This window comes from Myripristis murdjan, chromosome 15 (genome assembly GCF_902150065.1).
Source record: "Myripristis murdjan chromosome 15, fMyrMur1.1, whole genome shotgun sequence".
Lineage (NCBI taxonomy): Eukaryota > Metazoa > Chordata > Actinopteri > Holocentriformes > Holocentridae > Myripristis > Myripristis murdjan.
Window position 1 is genome coordinate 26127696 of NC_043994.1, and position 15254 is coordinate 26142949.

General features: G+C 41.3%; 1 protein-coding gene across 1 annotated transcript; it reads right to left on the bottom strand.

The window, feature by feature from the left end:
* Positions 1 to 693: 693 nt before the first annotated feature.
* Positions 694 to 12828, bottom strand: pik3ap1 (phosphoinositide-3-kinase adaptor protein 1). Its single transcript, XM_030069854.1, has 17 exons — positions 12672 to 12828; positions 11386 to 11811; positions 9967 to 10202; positions 9586 to 9730; positions 9330 to 9472; positions 9101 to 9233; positions 8722 to 8918; positions 8423 to 8600; positions 7780 to 7848; positions 7439 to 7696; positions 7277 to 7321; positions 6471 to 6646; positions 6308 to 6380; positions 5944 to 6114; positions 4993 to 5054; positions 3917 to 4017; positions 694 to 2074 (listed from the first exon to the last, which is right to left on the bottom strand). Exons 1-17 carry the CDS (start codon positions 12700 to 12702, stop codon positions 1963 to 1965), a joined length of 2556 nt encoding a protein of 851 aa, XP_029925714.1. The 5' UTR covers positions 12703 to 12828; the 3' UTR covers positions 694 to 1962.
* Between the last annotated feature and the right edge of the window lie 2426 nt (positions 12829 to 15254).

Below are 15254 nucleotides of genomic sequence, written 5' to 3' on the forward strand. Positions count from 1 at the left end.
CCCCAGCTGTTTTGAGCTAACATCATGCTAACTGTATAGACTCATGGTGTAGCTTACTAAAGTACTAAAACCTGTGTGAACTGTTTTCAAAGTTTTCTATAATTGTTCAAACACAGCAATCAAAAAACCTTTATCATGGAAATTTTACTTTGGAGGGCAAAAAAATGTTTTTTGAACTTAAATGTGCTTACCTCTCAAGCCATGTGTCTCCCTTCTTTGCAGGATGAGTGAAATGGATGCCTCTTCAAAAATATGTGGTCACATGACCAACTTCTTCTATAGTTTTCTAGATAACAGGGGTGGCACTACTTGCCCCTTGGCACAAATTACCCCACTCTCCCCTACTGCTCAATAGACTGTAGCAAGACTGTACATTATGTGGTGAAGTGCAGCAGACCATAGCAGACAGCCATCCATGTTACCCAGTGGAGGTTTTGAGTCTCTGTGTATTTTTGGCATATGTGAGCACTATGAAGAGTAGCTACTTTTTTGGGCAAATCATAAAATAGTGTTTGATCTAGCAAAGAATTTCCTCTCTGAAATATATTATTTACTTTCACTTTCACTCTGGTACGCTGTATTACCCAGAAAGAAAGAAAGAAAGAAAGAAAGAAAGAAAGAAAGAAAGAAAGAAAGAAAGAACACCCTACAGCATGGTTTGTCAAGAAGGATTTTATTTTGAAAGTTGGGCCCAGAAGTCCTGTTCTCGAGGCTGTCTTGACTCCCTCCTCACTCTGCCTGTACATCTGCCTCTCCCCCTCCACAGAGGAGAGGTTAATTTCAGCAGCCAGGGCTCATTTTTATTCATTACAGCCAAGTCACTCACCATTTGATTAAACAGCATCCCTCGCATGCTTGATAAGAAAAGATGCAACATGGAAAAAACTACAACAACAACCTAGATACAGTAGCAAAAAAAAAAAAAAAAAAAAAAAGTTTGCAGGAGTGCTCCTACTGTAACGGGTTCATATAAATGGAGCACCATCCAGTGACCAAACCTGAAACTGCACCAGGGAGCAAAACTAAACTCTCCAGAGACAAAACAGTCATCACAAGTTCAAGGTAATAAAAGTAAGATATTCTCATGACATTTTCACAAAATATTTCAACTTCATTAAGCATGAAATTGCGCGGTATCTGTCTTCAGGGTCTACTGATGTGGGCTGAAACTCGTTTATTTGGCTACCCTTAAGGGAGCCATTTGTAAACCCATATAAGAACAACACTAAACAAATACCACCCTGTCGGTACATTATGGCAATGTCATGCAGAATAAAAAAAATACTATAATGCATAATTCACTGCTCCCTAGGGACTTTTCATCAGGGTGGTTCATATTTATGGAGTCCTCACTGGACACAGCATGACTTTCACAACACAGGACACAATTTCATAACCCCTGACTCATTTTGAAGTATCCTATGAATTTTAGAGAGACAGAATACAACTGTGAGAGGAAAGCTTTAAAGTATAATGCTATTTATATGTGACAAAAACACAGCACAGAAATGTCAAATTCACAAAAAAAGTCTGTCATAAAGTACAAAAAGGTCACTACATATTCAGTACCACACACACACACACACACACACACACACACACACACTATGACACATTTAGGCCTTCTTATGGGAATGGTACAGTAAGGTTTGTTTGGGGAAGCCGTGAATGCTAAAATCTATAATCTATAAAAAGGAAACAGAAGTGGCCCAGTGCTGCTGTTCTCCCTTGTACGGTCACAGCGTGAGACAGAAACACAATCTCCAGCAGGCACACCTCTGCCAGCGCCTTGGCCGGGATTCAGTTTGTCGAGTCCTGGTGGTAACACTCACAGAAAGACACGTTTGTGCTCCCCGGCACGTCCGTAAGCCCTCCTCCATCGAAAAACAAAAACAAGCCAGACGTCAAGTCATGGCAGCCCGGCGGAGAAGACAATCACAGCCAAAAGTCAACATGTGTGGATCAGCGCGTGCGGCGGGGTATGGGTGGCGGCGAGCTGCCTCTGTGAATGGGCCTTTGAGGGAGCGCTCGGGTCGGGCAGGAGATGTACCGCTCCTCCAGCATCTCTGGCACCCTGAGGAACAACAGCACACACTGTAAAGTCACCGCCGCTGATTTAGTGGCAAATAAAAAGGCAGGTAAACCGAGAGCTCCAGTCAGAAACTTCAATCATTTTTAACTCTACATTATACTTGTAGGTAAGCAATCATTATCATTATTTGTTTATACTTTTCCCAGTCTAGTTTGTATGATGTATACTATGATTTTCTGCAATAAATATACAGTATATTTTAGGAATATTAGGCTTGTATGTATACATACCGGCCTAAGCTTCATTAGAGGCTTGGCTTTTGCTGAGGTAATCATCAGACTATTAGGGCAATTTTTTTTATATTTAGACAAGACTAGGAAAACAAACTGGAGTTTTCACATCCATCAACGAGAATCCCTTCCCTTGCTGTGCAAAGTGTACTTTCGAAATGAATTCACAAGTCCACACATACAACACAGTGCGTTGGATTACAGACAGCTCAGTGTCAAGTCCACAAGATACAGAGGAAACAAATAAATGAGAATCAAAACCGCGCAGGTAGTTTGAAACACAAACAGTTTGGATTTGGAGTCCTTCCAGCTACTTGCAGCACCTCAACTAATTACCTTATTTATTTTGGCCTGAATTCATGGTACTGTGCTTATGTTACACATTGAAAAAAACACCATGTAAACCTGAATTCAGTCAAGAAATGTATCCTCATAGATAGCAAGCTTCATGATGCTAAAAACAAAACAAAACAGAAAAAGATTCTCCAAACCCAGCTTTGCAAATATCAAACTGACAATTAGCAAGATTGATGGGTGTTTTGGAGAAAACGGAGTTGTGATGAACTTGGACTTTGCATTTCATCACGCATAATCTGACATATCGCCTGCGCTCTGCCAAAACTCGACTTGGCTGAACTGTTTGTCTTGATTTCAAAACACAGGCACATTTTTCACACCGGTCTCTGCCAGCAGAGCGGTGCGCGCTGACAACATTTTTGGCCCTTCACGCACTCCGTACTCTGCTGCAAACGCTAAGCCGTGTCAGTCAGCTGTCATCAACATCACATAACGTGTTGTTTACTGCACAATTTTGAAATATGTGACACTGATTTCAAACTGTGTCACTGCCATAAGGCCCCACCCTGTTAGCCCACTGTTCTGTTTACACATTTAGAAGTATTCAGAGAGATTACAGTCCACCTGCGATTAAAAAAAAACCTCTTTGAATATAAATGTCAACATCTGCAGAATGTAGACGCAACAAATCTAGATGTTATGCTCATAAACGGGAATATCATACCCACAAGCCAAGCAAAATCAGATAATTTGTGGTGTAGGCTCCGCTGTGGTTTCCCACGTGTTTCTTTCAAGGCGCCCACTGACACATAAAACTTGTTTATGTGCAAGCAGCAAATTTAGTTAAAATGGCAGGAATTCATACGTATTCATGTTAAACGAACATCAACACTTTGGGGCTTGTTTTGATCTTGTGCTGTGTTTTCGTGTGTATTCTTTCTCTTTGCTGTTGGAGATAATTCGGCGCCGACAGCGTGGGCCTCGGCCGCCTTACACACTTTCACAGTTTGGTTTCTTCACAAACACGCAACCGAGAGTCAGTGGAGGGTGAACGTTTCCGCTTTATCACTTCCCACCATCTTGCTAAAAGTTTTTTCAGAAGTTTCACTCTGACTACTTTCCCGTGTCAAAATGAACTGATTATGGAAATGATACTGAAATACATAATGAAATGAAATAATGATGAAAGATGCTGTATGATATGGCATCGTTTTGTATCAGAGTGTGTCTCATTGTTGGGCGCTGTATTGCTCCGTATGGCGCCGTTACCAAACTGAGTCGCTCCCTCTGGACTCACCTCTCTGGGATCCGTGGAGGGATCCTGGGTGGGGGGATGAGAGGCAGAGGCTCGGAGGGCCGCGGAGGTCGTGCAGGCGGAGGGAGGCTGTCCAGCGTGTCCTTTAAAGAAGCAGATTAACTTCAGATTAACACTAAAAACACTTGGGAAACTAATCAAGGATTCTCACAAACTCACCTGTTCATTGCTCAGTACTTTCATTATGTACATAAGGCTTATTACAATGAACAGCAGGAGTAGGGTTTTCAATAAGAGTGTGAGTAATAAGAGCAAAAGTGATCTGAATATTTGTTACTCAACTGAATGGTTCTTTAAAAACAAAACAAAACAAAAAAACTCTCTATCACCAGCTGATATAAGACACTGATTTACTACCCAGCTCATGAAGCTTTTGCTATTCAAAATCCGCCTTCCTGGGAGAAATGAGTGGGCAGAAATCCAAAATCCATTTTACTTTTCCAGCAACAGCAACAGCAGTTTGATCGGAAGAAACAGGAAAATAACTTGGGTAGTTAGCATAAGCAGCCACAACACCACAACACTGGCTGTTTAGCACCAAAGATGTTGCAAAAGTTTGAAAAACAAAAAAATGACCACCTTTAGCCACTGAATTATGAAATACTAGTGGGAATATTTTTAAAGAAACCACAGGAACCTTTTGTGACCCCTGTTACAGGCCTATTTAAGTTACTGTTAGCCTGATGGATAGTGTGTATTATATTTATCTTGTCTTCTATATTTATGTCAGAAAATCACCGCATCCCCTTGGTTTGTTAGAGGCAAAAGTTGTCACTTGTGCATCAAGTGCCAAAGTGAAAGTGAAAGGCAAGACAAGATGTGCATGTGGCTATTTTCTGAAGTTGATTTGAACAGCCCTGTGCTGTGGAGTGACGGCAGACAGAGGCAGACCTGTGCAGCTCTACTGGAGAAACTGAGCGTTCATTTTATGTGTATTTCATGATATGTGCACCGCCTCACCTCCTAGTCCCCTGATGTAAAATGCATTATTGGTCTGAGAACTAAAGCGACCAAGTGCATTATGGATGTGATTTCTCCACCGTGAGGGTCGAACTCACCTCAAAGTCAGGCTCGGTCCCGCTGCTGCAGCTGAATGTGCTCAGCCTGTTGCTCTCAGTACCTCGGTAAAGAAAAGTCAGTAAATGTGGAGTGCAAAAAAAAAACATGTGATTTTGAATTTTATGAGGTTAGTAGTTTGTGGTGTGAGCCCACTTCGTCGATTTTGATGAAAACAACCCTTCATGTGTGACAACAAAGAGGTTACAGTTCTACTGCACATCTGCAGAGAGACCAACCGGAAAAAAAGGTGAAGCTTGCAGAGAACAACTTCACTTTCTACTGTCAAAATCAACAAATAATTCTTTACATATTGCCAGCACAGCGCTGCATTTGTTGAAAAACTGAAAAACTGTTTGAATAAAATGTCTCACTAACACATCTGATAAAAATAGGAACAAACAGTAACATCTTAATGGAACCGATGGCTGGATTTAATCATGTTTTACAGACCCATCAAAGCATCTTTTAAAACATTTTATGGAAAATCAAACCTACAAAATAATGTATATTTCAATATGAAAGATTATTTTGCTAACTCATTATTGTGTATTTCTGTATAGTGAAAGAAAAAAAAGTGTAATTGTTTTGTATAATTTTGCATCATTCCTTATCCCAGCATGCTCGAGGTAACAGACAGTCCATCACAGGACTAACACAGAGTATGACGATTTGCAGTGAATGTTTTCATGTGCTTTTTGCTGCTGTTTGTCAAAGTCACCCATCAAATCAGTTCTACCATCCTATTGTGAGGCATGCAACTAAAACTCTTTTTTGTTTAACATTCAAGACTCATGTTTTAGGTGAACTATTCCTTTAAAGGCTCTTGCCAGTTCTACCCAATTCTGTCTCTATGGGGAAATTGACCGGGTTTGGAAACTAAACCGGAGCCACCGTGCCACCCTCATGATAAAGTTGTTCAGTGAAAACATTATTTTGGCTTCAGGACTCACTGGATGTACTCGAGGTGCTGCCCGTCTTCCAGCTGCCTCTCTGGATGGGACGAGCCACTGGAGGGGGGGGCGGGGCCACCACCCGGGGCGCCGGCTCATACACGGCACACTCCAGCGTCATCTCTGAGCTCCAGAAACAGTTCCTCTGCAGCGGGGCGCTAATTTCATAATCTGAAAGAGCAGAGAGCACATCAGCTGTAAGTGTGTGTGTGAATGGAGTGTAAGGTTCCCAGTTTCTCCACAAGGGGCAGACGTGTATATTTTCGTCTGACGAGCTGTACTGTATATGTTTTATAGATCGAAATTTCTGGAACAAATTAAATCAACCAGTCAATCAGAGGTAGTGTAGTGAGAACAACTCTACCAATCTCTTTTCCACTTTTCTCCCTTATTTTGTGACGCCTGGTGATGCTTTCTCGTAGTTTCCTCAGATTTTCCTGGGGGAAAACAAAAACAACACATGAGTGCACACTGCATCCAATCCCTGACCACAACTCAGCGACCGACAGAGGACAAATAAGCTGTACCTGCTGATAGCGCAGGGAGTTTGCCCTCCGCTCGTGGTCAAACTGCCAGGCCTTGAACTCCTGCACGGCCTCGTCCACGCTGATCGCTCCCACTTTCACCCTCTCCTGCAGGGCTATGAGCTGCCTCTGGCCGGGGGTCTTCATCCCACCGTAAGGGTCATAAACTGGAGAGGTGGCTAAGTGTGGCACAGAGAGTTTGGAAAAGGCTGTTATTCATTTGCAAGAACTCAGACTTTCAAAGTTGTGCACAAAAATAGAGGGATATCAAAATAATTCTACACCCTTTAAAATGTTCTGGCTTTATTGTGTTGAGGCATAAAATTAAACCCCTTTAAATAAAAAATAAAAGAAAAAAAATCATTTTGAATAACAAGCAAAATCAAGGTAAAAACCAAAAGGCTACCAATTTCTTCAGATTGGAGTTTTACACATACAAACTTTAGCTAGAAAAAAAAAGCCGAAGTCACTTAACAAGCTGTCTGTCAAGGACAGTGTGAAGATTATTTTCCCCATAAGATTAGAGGTTATATTTGGGTAAAATTTAAAAATTATAAAATCCAAAACAGGACTATTATTAAGTAAAGTATCCTTGGATGCTTGTACCCCAAAATACACCAAAGAAATCCATCTAATTTTATTTAGTTATTTAGTTTGAAAAACTGATTCTTGACGATGGTTTTCATAAATTCCCATTTAATGAATACAGAATTGAATTATAAATGCAGCAACTGCGGTGAAACACCTGGATTACAAGAACTGGAGGAAAAAAAAAAATCAAAAGCATTTGATCTAATATTGTAGCCTACCTCTTTCCTGTGGTTTATTCTGGGGTGAAACTTTCTCTGTAAATACTGCAAGCAACAACAACAACAAAAAAAAAAACATTAGTGCTGTTTAGAGATGAGATTTATGAACTCTGATATGTAGAGAGAACATTTTGAGCAAAATAAAGTGTAGATAAACTGCACCTCTGGAGATGTAGGTCTTGGGCTCTGTGGGTTCAGAGACTTGAGGCCTGGGAATCGGGGCTGGTGGACGGTTGAAGATTTCTGGCGCGTAAGTTAAACTTTTGTCCACGGTATCGTAAATATCCTCCGGGAGGAGGTTGTACGGGTCCTCCTCTTCCTCGTCCAGATGTTTCTCTGGGTCGTCCTGGCCGTATTCCTCCCCTTCCTCGATTTTCAGGTGTTCTTTGTTCCCGTGATCTGGACCCGGCTCGGGTTTGGCTACAGGACACAACATCGCTGCATTATCCTTGTAATACTGGACTAGAAACTATTTTTAGGGCTTTTATTTTGGAGGCACATACCTTGGAAGAACTTTCTAAGCATAACTTCCTCTGGATTTTGATGCTCCCCTGCTGCGTTCATCACCTCATCTGAAGAAGGACAGAGCAGTCATCATCATCATCATCATCATCAACATCATCTTCAGTAAAGGTTTAATCCCTGTCACCATTGCTCCATCTGTTTCATGGTTCAGTTTATCTCTCGGTTTTTAGGCCAGGGGTTCGTTTGCATCACACTTTGGCCTGGAAAAACTGAACTCGACTCGAATTCAGGGTCTTTATTTTTAAACCAACTACCGACAAATCAAGACAAAAAGCTGAGTGAGGTTTTGTTGATTTTTGCTTCTGTAAAGACGTGTCTTTGCATGTGGCTTGTGGAAAAGTCAGTCATTCAAGCCTAATGTAGGTGTCAAAAGCAGCGTTTCTGGTGTGTTACAATTCTAATGTATTTCCTGTAATTTTCCATCAAGGTCAAAAAACCCCCCCTCGAAACCTCCCTAGGTGCTATAACTGTGGTGAGAACATTTTTTGTAAGTTTATATAGCTGTGGTGAGACAAAGAAACTTCACAGCTCATTATAAGTGTATGGTTCGGTGATATATTCATTTTCGATAATTGTTACACCTCTAACTTTTCATCATCAGCGTCAGCATTTTGATCTTACACAGGTCCTCTGCACATTCGGGGTCTATGCCCAGCATTGACTCATAGATGTCCTCTGTGCAGGTGGAGTACTTCATCATGATGTCCTGAGACGTAGCTGACATCATCTCGTACACCTCCCCGCCTTCCTCTGGGCTGATTGAATCTTGGATGTGAGACTTGAGCATGTCCGCTGTCTCCTGGATTCATGTCAACACAAGAAACGGGAATAAGATAAACTTGGCTATGCTGAATATAACACGCTGCACGTCACACGGATGCTATATATAAACACAAAGTCACTCTCATCAAGAAACTCACAACAAAGTCATCCATGAACTGCCTGAGATCTGAGAAGCCACTCCTCTCTGCCAGGGTGTTTGGGTAGTCGCCATACTTGTTCATCACGCTGTAAGCCTGCAGAGCCCCGGGACACTGGAGGAGGACGGTGGTCAGCTTCTTCAGGCCATACTTGGCAGCGAAGTGGAGCAGTGTGGGAAGCTCCTCGTCACGCTGGTCTGAGGGACAAAACGCAGTCAGATCCCACCTCAAACATGTATTGCACATTGGCTCACAGAGACTACACAGGTATTGTAGAAGAAAAACAAATGGATGTTCAATCTTCATCAAATATCTCCATGCAAAACCAAATCAACAGCGGATCCCACAAAGCACATTTACTGATCACTCCACTACTCACATGCTGCCATGTTGTCTTCTTCAATCTGTTTGATCCCAAACAGCTGAAGCCCACTTGCAGGTGTTTTGGATTTTATCGAGTCAGTTAGCATGTCGTCCAGTGATTCCGTTTTATTGGATGTGATGTTGAACGCCTGCAAATTTAATTTAAAGCGTCAGCAGAAAGGACGTGGACAGCTATCGACAACTTTGTAAATATGTAAATATGTGTAAATATGCAAGAGTCCCACCTGGCAGACGAATTCCATGGGGTCGGTGGCGTTTTCGAGATACCAGTTGACTTCTCCCATGTTTGTGTAGTACTTCACCGGTTTCAAGCCCACACAAAACTGGTCAATGTGCATAGTGAGCGAGACCACTCCAGCAGGCATGTCTGCGGAAAACACCAAACATGTCAAATGATTTTGCCATGCGATGTTACACACCAACAAGGGAGACAAGGCTGATAATCAGATAAAGGAGACATGAATTTCTGAAGATACTTACCGGGTGCAGCCACACTTACAGTGTATTCATTCTCTAAAGTCGCTGGGACCTGTTTTGCATCTACATTTTTACAGGAAAACTCCACCTCAAGCGCTGACTGACTGTCCAGTTTTTGCGTAAAGATGATGAAAATGGTCTCTCGTTTCTTAATGAATGGGAAAAACAGAATTAATGCTTCCTGTATATTTTAGGTTTCTGGAGCAGTTCATAAGTAGAAAACATGAGGGCCTAAAACTTATTTACAACTTATTTCTCTTGCATAATTTATTACTGTTGAGTATTGGACTTGTGTCAGACGGTATTTCCAAAACAGCTCTGATCCAAATCACGACTGTCTTCATTGTTAATACTTTATAATTACTACAATATCTACAATCTTACCCCGCACAGGACTCTGTTTGGCTGAACGGTGAGACAGGCGAGGTGTGTGGCTGATCTCATTTCCTCGCCTGTTGAACTCTCCGTGCTCTCGTTTTCATTGTGTTGCAGGGCAGTTTCTGTTTCTCCCACCGATTCCGTCTCCTCAGACACGGGATCGTCCGCTGAGGTGGCTGGAAGGATCTGACTGTCTGCGTCGGCTGCAGCTTCACTCTCATGTTGAGCTTCCGCCCGTTTGCCTGTTAACACAAACACTTACTAGTTCTCTCTGGGTTAAAGGGATTAAAAGCGTTTCTTGAAGCCCTTATGCTCTCTCTCTCTCTCTCTCTCTCTCTCTCTCTCTCTCTCTCTCTCTTTATATATATATATATATATATATATATATATATATACACACTTTTTTTTAAATTTTTTTTTTAGCAATTCCCTCCTTCATTTTAACACAGTTATACGCATTCAGACCAGCTCAATATATCTGCTGTTGTCTTGCCAAAGGCCACCTGAGGATTTATTCAATTTTATATTTTACTTGTTTCCCCATCTAGATCTTTCCAGTGGGGATTCAACCTCACCTAAATACAATTTTTTTTTTATATTAATAGGTAAAATACACCTTTGGATTCAGTTATTCTGAGATCATCAATCTGTGATGTTCACTGCATTCGAGCAGTCATTTTGTGCTGTAGTTTAATTTTGGGTATACACACTTCTAGCGCTGGCTCAGTTGGTGATTTCCTATGTTTCCCAAAATGCATTTCAACAGCCGCAGAGAATAAGCCTGAAGTTGGAAGAGCGTGTGAAGTGTGAAAGTCCCGAAATAGAGATAGAGCCGAAACCTTTATGTAAAATGACACACGCCATGTGGCTGCTTTGCATTTTTGTGTACTGAGGCTACAGCAGATCTAGATCTGAGTGTCTTTGCCGGTTTTAGGACAGATATCGCCCTGTGTGATTAGTACAAAATGGTCAATCTATAAAAAAGCCCATATTCTTTGACACTGAGGGAATAAAGTGAAATCATGAGGCTTATTGACAATGCACCACCAAACAACAGAGCAGACCCAGTATAACCATTAGCTCTTTTAAACTGCATTAATGTCTAATGTTATATTTTTCAGTTCAGGATTATTTCCATAATGACACAGCCCTAAAATGGAAGGTGTTTGAAAGCATGAAAACAGAGTTTGAAGTTGGCAAAAATCCTTTATTGCTCACACCCAAACGTAAGAAAAAATCCGTAGTTGCCACACAAAAACTGTGCAAAAACCCTTTATTGCACAGTTTTCGCTGCACAGATGCCTATCCTGACTCTGTTATTCTCCAGCTACAGCACCTCTACCAAGCCTTTTATCCTTCTGGACGAGAGGTGTTTCTTCTTCTCTGTGAGATGCGAACAGGCCGTGTAACTTTCTACTCACGTACTTTCAGCGATGGACTCCAGAATGGTGGCGATGTAGACGGCAGGCTCGTCGTCAGCGTAGACTTTTCTCCAGCTCGTCCAGTGTTCAAAGATCCCGGGTTGCACATCATCCTCTGACAAACCACACAACAGCACCACCACTCTGTGCGGCGGATGAAGGAGTCTCTGCAGCGCATCCCGCAGCTCAGGGTCGCCCAGGATGTCCAGGAACGCCCCGGTGAGCAGCAGCACGATGCATTTGCTGCTGTGGAAATACTCAAAGTTGTATCCGTGGAGCTGATCAGCCAGGCCGACCGCGTACAACAAAATAGACCTCTTGGGGAATTTATGGGAGGATTTCAAGATCCTCTGCAAATATGTCGCCCATTCCTGTGCCTCGGTGGTGTGCAGAATCAACAGCTCACACCTCGAGCCAGACTCAGACTTCACTGAAAAACAGAAGAAGGTAGATTACTGTGTGGTTAACATGAACATGCAGCCAAATCACAGAACTGGAGCGTGTCATGCAGTCGAAATGGCTAAAATTAAAACATGTTATCCACTAGTTCCTGCCAGTTACCACATATTCAACTTCACCATGCAAATTTAATAAAAAAATCTGTCATCAACTCAAACGATTACACTAATGATATTACACTAGTGATATTATACATCAGTTTCCATGTTACAGCAGGTAGTGTTTGTTGTGGAAATGCTCCACAGCATACCAGCTGTCCGGCCAGAGCTGTGGAATTTCAAGGTGACTGGTTAAAGAATGAATGGCCGATCTGTTTGATATTTCAACGCGGAGCCAATAAGGAGTTGTGCAAACATTGCACTGTGTCAACACTGCTCAGAGTAATTTTGTTTGACTCATTACAGTGTTTAATCAGGTCAAGTTCACCCCCGGACATGCTAACTGGGAAAGAAACCGGACGTGGGTATTTCACCTTCATCACTGTTCCCAGTGTTGATGGGGTGGAGAGACTTGCCATCTGTTTGTTAATGAGCCAACAAAATGCTTAATTTGAATGTGGACTGCGTGGAATTATATCATTTCACACGAACGTGTTATTAAACCGCACAGGAAGCCTGTGATGTCTACTTCCTCGAGCATGTTACCACTTTATAGACATCATAAAAAAATACATTACAAAAGGAAAAGTGTGAAAGCAAAAGTAATAAAACGTCAAAAGAGTAATCCTTATTGTTTAGTTAAGAATCTGCTGTACAGTGGAAAGGTTTATGTGAACATACTGGATTGGAAACTGAAATGGAAAACAGTTCTAGACAAGGTGTCATGTTTTACCTGATTCAAAACTTGAGACAACTTCTTCCATCTTTGTGAAGGCTAAGAATTAGTCATCAGCTCATCCCACAAGGTGAAACATTTGCCAGAGTATGTCCTCTTAAGGTCCCTTCAGCTTGTCAAGTTCACTGAACCCCCTCTCGTCTTCAACTGAGGGCACATTGGCTTTCACCAACTATAGCCCTTTTCTCTGTAATATTAATAGCAACAGTTAGTTTCCTGATTTTGGTGACTGCGCATCACTTCCTGAAACGGCTGAAGAAGTGAGAAAACGTCCCACAGTAGTGTCACAGTGTGCAATGTGTCTGCAGTCACACTCGCTTTTGGCTGTTGGTCATCGGCTACTTCTCTATAAAGAGACAATTTCTAAAGGCGAAAAAGTAGAAAAAAAAAACAAACACTGATGGTGCAACTGAATCATTTCCACAGAACATCACTGTGCTGCGTCTTCACTAGTGAGGCATGCAGGCGTGGACTTTGACACAAGTTAGACTTTGACACAGAGACTGTGGTCAGAAAATACTTTGAATACCAGCTACTCTCGTTCTGTCTGTTCTGACACACACTGATGATCAGCCCCCCCCCCCCCCCCCCCCCCCCCCCCCCCCCCCCCCACACACACACACACACACACACAAATGCATCTGCGGCCATTCACCTGTTGTGCACATGCTTGTTCCGTTTTTTAACTTCCTTAACAAGGTACTGCAGGCCAGGAGAGTTACATAACGTAAGACCACAGAAAGAGCGTACTGGGGACACTTTAAAATAAAACACCAAATGTCACGGCCTTGCAACAGGATCACCACATTAATGTTATTTTAGATTTAAGGCTCTACTAGAACTGAGAAAATACCCTGAAAATATGTATACAATCTAGTAAACACTAATAATAATTATAATAATTAGGTATGTTACATGAATATACAGCTTAACTGAGAAAGATGTAAGAGATGATTTTTCTGACAGCATATTTTCTGGGCTATGAAATGCTGCTCATGTCGCAATAAAACTCATTTTGGTGAACATTTTATGACTTCACAAATTTAGTTTATCTTGCACAGCAAAATAGCAGCTCCAAACTCTATCCAAAATCTCCTGAACTGCTATAAAAGAAGCTGGTAAAGTGATAAAATCCATATCACTTATGCTTGGCTAATATGTTTTTTATTTTAGCAGGGTTCAAGTACGTAATGCTGTAACCCTTTTATTTTTGCTCTTCATACTGAAACTACAGTTAGGGCTGGGCCATATATAGATAGATAGATGATAGCGATATCATGATATGAATAATGAGATGCAGTTTTCTGAACATACTAGACTGCTCTTTCTGTTCTCTCTCTTTTTTTTTTTGGCTCTGCCTGCTTGGTCATTATATTCATGTTACTAATGACTTTTTGTAAAAAATCTTACTGTGTAAATATTGTGTGAAATATTGTTGCAATACCGATAAAGGTATTTGCACAAAAATATTGTGAGGATTAGATTTGATTTTGTCCACATGGCCCAGCCCTAACCACAGTACTCCTATTACTACAATAACTACTGATGTTAGTACAACTAGTTCTACTACTACTACTGTTGTAATCAATAACAGAACTAATGCTGCTGCGCTACTTCAACTTATACTACAGATGGGCTGCTACTTCTTTTGCAACTACTAACTCAACCCCAACTACCTCTAAACTTCAAGTACTACAGTATGATGACTATATTCTAGCTGTTACTACTACTACTGCTACTACTATTATGACTACTGTTTCTGCTACTACAGTTCAGCTGTCAGTACTGCAATAAGTCAGTGTTTCCTCTGTATTTGGACAGCAGTTGGCACGCAGCCACAGCAAGGGCGTTAACACCACTCAAGAGAAAACCTTAAAAAATTAAAATGAAAACTTGTATCTTACTATTATTTAAAACCCAAAAAAAAAAGCATTGTACAGTGTTTTAGAAGTAATGATTATATTGGAATTAAAAATATTTTTATCACTAGAACCTCAACTCTGTTGGAACCTTGAGGTGATCCAAAAACAAATAGTTGAATAGTGACACTGGGAACAAACAGGATCAGTGCTTTACATTCACATTCAAATGAGACCTATTTTATGTGGAGTGCTAAAGTGTGAATTGGTGTCCATACCATCATTTTGTCAGCCTTACTGCTGATAATAACATATATTCCAGAGTGATTCAAGCGTGTAAACTAAAGCATCTATCAGTCAGTCAATCAATGAATCACTTAATCAGTATCTGCTCCCCCGGCTCTGGGAGACACAAGAGTTATTACATAGCAAAGGTTTTAAAATAAATTTTGTCATCATTTGCAATCCTGTTTGACCAGTTGTTGCTCAGTATGAGAGTTTTCCCAGTTCTGCGGGAATTTCTCCTATAACATCACACCATCTGCTGCAAAAAAAAAAAAAAAAAAAAAAAAAAAGTGAAGAACTGCACCAATGAATCCACCAGAGGGCAGCATACAATCACTTATAGTCACTAGCAGACATTTCCCAGGTTGTCAACATATAAGAAGCTGACAACATCAGCCACATCCAGTTGGCCACTATTTTGGCTATCATGATTCAA